This window comes from Amblyraja radiata, chromosome 7 (assembly GCF_010909765.2).
Source record: "Amblyraja radiata isolate CabotCenter1 chromosome 7, sAmbRad1.1.pri, whole genome shotgun sequence".
Classification (NCBI taxonomy): Eukaryota; Metazoa; Chordata; class Chondrichthyes; order Rajiformes; family Rajidae; genus Amblyraja; species Amblyraja radiata.
In genome coordinates this window covers 90,728,055-90,733,551 of record NC_045962.1, presented here as the reverse complement: position 1 = coordinate 90,733,551, position 5,497 = coordinate 90,728,055, and the positions used below count along the sequence as shown (strand labels likewise).

The 5,497-nt window shown below is 55.2% G+C and overlaps 1 protein-coding gene across 1 annotated transcript in view; it reads left to right on the top strand.

Annotated features, from left to right (window-relative positions):
- Positions 1-4,265: 4,265 nt before the first annotated feature.
- The window catches only part of smarcal1 (SWI/SNF related, matrix associated, actin dependent regulator of chromatin, subfamily a like 1), a 43,040-nt gene continuing 41,808 nt past the window's right edge, over positions 4,266-5,497 (top strand). The window contains exon 1 of the mRNA XM_033023528.1: positions 4,266-4,907. Within this exon, the coding sequence (XP_032879419.1) occupies positions 4,355-4,907 (553 nt within the window). The 5' untranslated portion in view covers positions 4,266-4,354. The remainder of the gene's footprint in view (positions 4,908-5,497) is intronic.

Genomic DNA, 5,497 nt, shown 5'->3' with positions numbered 1-5,497 from the left:
GCTGGGGCTGGGGCTGCTCCTGCTCCTGCTCCTGCTCCGGTTCAGGCCCGCTCCACAGCTCCACAGCTCGGCTACTCTCTCCAACCCGATGCCTTGTCGCAGCTCCGGCTTGATGCCGCTCCAGGTCCGGCCCCTCCCGCACGGCGCCGCTTCACATCCAGTCTCCGACTCACTGCTCGCCTTCTCGGCCTCTCTGGCCCCAGTGTCGCCTCTGTGGGACTGCCCCCTCCCGTCGGTCCGAGCACCGAACCTCCAGCTCCGGAGATATTCAGCACCAAGGCAGCGGACAGCTCCCGCCCCGCCCGCCTTGCCCGGCCCGGCCCAGCCGCCTCTCCCCGCCCCTTAAAGCGGCCGCTCCTCCACCGCCCGCCCGCTCACCCCCTGCTTCCCCCGCTCATTCCCAGCGTCTCTCCCGACCGACAACTGCCCGCATTCTGCCCCCAGAACCAGAAGCGACGGCGAGTGTTTTAATCCGAGTCCAAAGGGAAGTGGACCAGAGGGGAGACATGAAGAATATTTCCGCAATGGGAGACAAGCGAGGATCTGCTCAATCCAGCGGCCAAAGTGACCGTCAGCCCGGAGCCTGCCGATAACTGGCCTCCTGTGGCCGTCCGTGGGCCGGACCAAGACTCAAACCCCTCACCGGACTCGGCCTGAAGTGTGAAGAAGGGTCCCGACCCGTTCCTTCTCTCCAGAGATGCTGCCCGTCCCGCTGAGTTACTCCGGCACTTTGTGTCTACCTTCGATGTCCATACCACTGGGGCATGTGAGATGCTGTTCCTCCAATTCCTCACTCTGACAGTGGAGGAGGCCCAGGACAGAAAGGTCAGTATGGCGATGGCAGGGGGAGTTAAAGTGTTGAGCAATCGTCAGGTTTGGCTGCCCTGACAGAGGTGCAGCTGTTGTGGGCTCTGGAGGAGGCATGGTTCTGCCACAAAGGATCTCATCTTTACTGCCAAGTGCACGCACCTCTGACCTGTCAGAGTTCACATCATGTATGGATCTCTATCACAGAACGGCTGCCGAATGCTCGGGATGGGGGCAGAGTAGACTTGATGGGCCGAATGGGCTAACTCTCCTCCTATCACTTATGAACTCACTCTTCCAACCTTGTTATTCAGCCTTGTAAACTCTTTCCGTTCTGATTCATATCCAACTGCCTTTTGGGCATTTCCACTCCCCCCCGTAATATTCCCTTGGCCTGTACATTCAGGAGCCCAGCTGCTTGGCATGTAAAAAATAATTTCCATTGCCATTTTTTTGTTATTTTGCTAATTATCATTCAAAGTGCCCTGTTCAGAGTCACAGAGTTACATAGCAGGGTAACGGATTATTCAACCAGTCTCATCCATGACAATCAAATTACACAAATAAGCTAGTCCCACTTGCCTGTGTCTGGTCCATATCCCTCCAAACCGTGCCCATCCATGTACGTGTACATCCGTGTGCTTGCACATCTGTGTACTTATACATCTGTGCACGTGTACATCCGTGTACTGGTACATCCATGTACTTGTACACGCACATCCGTGTAATTGTACGTCCATGTACATGTACACCCGTGTACTGGTACATCCATGTACTTGTACATGCACATCTGTGTACTTGTACATCCGTGTACGTGTACTTGCACATCCATGTATGTGTACATCTGTGTAATTGTACATCCGTGTTCGTTAATAATGCAGGTACGTTCCCGGGACGTGATCAAGTGTATCCTAGTGAATTGTGAGAAGCAGGTGAAGGAATTACGGGACTACAGGCAGATATAAGTAGGCACAAAAAGCTGGAGTAACTCAGCGGGACCGGCAGCATCTCTGCATCGACAGGCACGGGTATGGTGCTGGAGGACTGGAATGTTGCGCATTTATTTAAGAAAGGTTGCAAGGAAAAGCTTGGGAACAACAGGCCAGTGAGCCTTACATCAGTGGTGGGTGTTATTGCAGGGATTCTGAGAGAGGATAGTCATAGAGCCATACAGCATGGAAACAAGCCCTTCGGCACAACTTGCCTACGCCGACTAACATGCCCCATCTACACTAGTCCCATCGACCTGTGTTTAATCCATATCTTTCTAACCCCATCTTATCCATGTACCTGTTCAATTTTTATTTAATGTTGTGATAGTCCCAGCCTCAACTACCTCCTCAGGCAGCTCGTTCCATAGACCACCACCCTTTGGTAAAAAAAAGTTGGCCCTCAGGTTCCTATAAAATCTTTCCATCCTCACCTTAAATCTGTATCCTCTGGTCCTCGATTCCCCAACTCTGGGTAAAAGACTCTGTGCGTCTACCCGATATATTCCTCTCATGATTTTATACACCTCTATAAGATCATCCCTCATCCTCCACCTTCTTGACCACCATATCTACCTGTGAGGCCATTTTCAAAGACTTATGTATCTGCACTATGAGACCCCTCTGCTGTACAACAGAGCACTGCCATTCACTCTGTAGGTCCTGCAATGGTTAGACTTCCCAAAATGCAACACCTCACACTTATCTGTATTAAGTTCTATCAACCATTCCTCAGCCACCTGCCAAATTGATCAAGCTCCTCCTGCAATTTCTGACAACTATCATCGCTATCTACAATGCCACCAACGTTAGTGTCATCTGTTAACTCACGAATCATGCCTTGTACTCCCTCATCTAAATCATTGAAATAGGTGCTAGGTACATTTCAAAAGGAAGGATTGATTAGGGAAGAGGGCTGGTGGAGTCTGAAGAAGGGTCCCAACCCAACATATTGCCTGTTGATTCCTCCAGCACTTTGTTTTGCTCATGTTTCCCTCTGTAGTTTCTCATGTCTCCACTGAATAGGGAATCAGGTCTCACAAATATGAGTGAATTCTTTGTCGAAAACAAAAAGTTTGCTGAGGGCAGTGCAGTAGATGGTGCTCATACAGTCTTTAGCAAAGCCTTTGACAAGGTGTTGTATGGGAGTCTGGCCTAGAAGGTTAGAGCACATGTCATAGACAATAGGTGCAGGAGTAGGCCATTCGGCCCTTCGAGCCAGCACCGCCATTCAATGTGTTCATGGCTGATCTTCCCCAGAGTGATGGGATGGACATGGGATCCAGGGTAAGCATAAAATTGGTATGCAGGTGATGGTGAGGGGTTCTTTTCGGACTGGAAGCCTGTAACTGTTTTCCAGATTCACTATTTGTATTAATTATTTAGATGTGAACGAGATGGTATGTTTAGCATGTTTGGAGATTGGTGGACAGTGAAGAAGGTTCACGACGGTTCCTAAAGGATCTTAATCAGCAGGCCCAATGGGCCGAGGGATGAGTGTAATTCTGACACTTGTCCTATGTCCCCCCCTCCCCTAGAGACGGTCCCCCAGCTGCCGTTGGCCCCTCTCCCCTACAGATATACCGTACAACACGAGGGGGGACTTCATTGACACAACGAATAGTGAAAGGTCTGGATAGAGTGGATGTGGAGAGGAGGCCTCCACTAGTGGGAGCGTCTAGGACCAGAGGGCACAGCCTCGGGATAAAAGGATGTTTCTTTAGGAAGATGAGGAGGAATTTTCTTCGTCAGAGGGTGGTGAATCTGTGGGATTCATTGTTGGTGGTGGAGGTCAAGTCAAGTTAAGTCAAGTCACATTTATTTATAGAGCACATTTAAAAAACAACTCTAGTTGGCCAAAGTGCTTTACATTTGTTATAAGAATAGTATAAACAAACAAACTACATACATATATACATATAGCCTTTGCTCAGTGGACGTCAGGAAAGGCTTGGTAGTATAGATAAGTTTTTAGTCTTGACTTAAAGGAGTCGATGGAGGGGGCAGTTCTGATGGGAAGGGGGATGCTGTTCCACAGTCTAGGGGCTGCAACCGCAAAGGCGCGGTCGCCCCTGAGCTTATGCTTAGACCGCGGGATATTCAGCAGCCCCAAGTCGGCCGACCTGAGGGACCTGGAGGTGGAGTGGTTGGTGAGAAGACTTTTAATGTAGGAGGGGGCAAGGCCATTGAGGGCTTTGTAGACATAGAGGAGGGTCTGGTCAATGGATATATTTAAGGCAGAGATAGATATTGTTGATTAGTGCGGGTGTCAGGGGTTATGGGGTCAAGGCAGGAGAATGGGGTTAGGAGGGAGAGATAGATTAGCCAGGATTGAATGGTGGAGTGGACTAGATGGGCCGAATGGCCTGATTCAGCTGCTGTCAATTATGACCCCTGACCCCGTGACCGTGACGTCACGCGCCGTCACTGATTGGTTTGTCCCGCCCGTCAATCATGGCGGCGCCAGGTCCCGCCCCGCGGCCTAGTCGGCGGCACAGCCTGGAGCTCGCGTAGCGGCCGCGCCGTCACAGGAGCAGCGCCTCTGTCCCGGCGCCGCCATGTCCGCCGGCCTGAGCGACGAGCAGAAGCGGCGGATGGAGGAGAACCGGCAGCGGGCGCTGGCCCGGCGGGCCGAGAGACTGGGCTTGTGTCGGCGGCAGGAGGGCACCGCGCCGGCGGCCGCGATCCAGCCCGACCCCCAGGCTGTGCCCGGGCCTAGTGCTCAGGCCCCGGACCCAGCCCCGCCGGCCCCACAGCCCGGGCCTAGTGCTCAGGCCCCGGACCCAGCCCCGCCGGCCCCACAGCCCCCACAGCCCGGGCCCTGGAGCCCGACCCCGACCTTGACCCCGACCCCGCCCGGAGCTGGAGCCGGAGCCGGTGCCCGCCGTCCCCGCGGCCCCAGAGCATCTCGCGCTCCCCGAGCTCCCCGAGCTCCCCGCAGCCCCCGCCGTCCACAGGCCGCGAGCCCGGGCCCGGCGCAGGGCGGCTGCGGGAGTCCGGGCCCCTACAGCGGCAGGTGCCTCGAGGACGGACCGCAGCGCTTCCGTGTGGAGGTGGGATTCAACTCAGAGCTGCTGGCCGCCTTCCGCAGCGTCGCCAGCCGGCAATACGGTAATGGGGGTGAGGGGTTGGGGGCGGTGAGGGTGAGGGGTTGGGGGGTGAGGGTGAGGGGTTGGGGGGTGAGAGGTGAGGGGTTGGGGGGTGAGAGGGTGAGGGTGAGGGGTGGGAGGGTGAGGGGTGGGGGGTGAGGGTGAGGGGTGTGAGGGTGAGGGGTTGGGGGGTGAGGGTGAGGGGTTGGGGGGTGAGGGGTTGGGGGGGTGAGGGTGAGGGGTTGGGGGGGGGGGGTGAGGGGTGTGAGGGTGAGGGATTGGGGGGTGAGGGTGAGGGGTTGGGGGTTGTGAGGTTGGGGGTGAGGGGTTGGTGAGGGTGAGGGGTTGAGGGTGAGGGGTTGGGGGGGGTGAGGGTGAGGGGTGTGAGTGAGGGGTTGGGGGGGGGGGTGAGGGTGGGGGGGTGTGAGGGTGACGGTGGCCGTGAGGATACAGTGAAGGGTGTCGGGTTATGGGGAGAAGGCAGGAGAATGGGTTTAGGAGGGAGAGATAGATCAGCCACGACTCGATGGGCCGAATGGCCTAATTCTGCGCCAAGAATTTATGAACATGAGTCGTGCTATCTGTGGGGGGATCAGCAGGAATAAGGGAGAT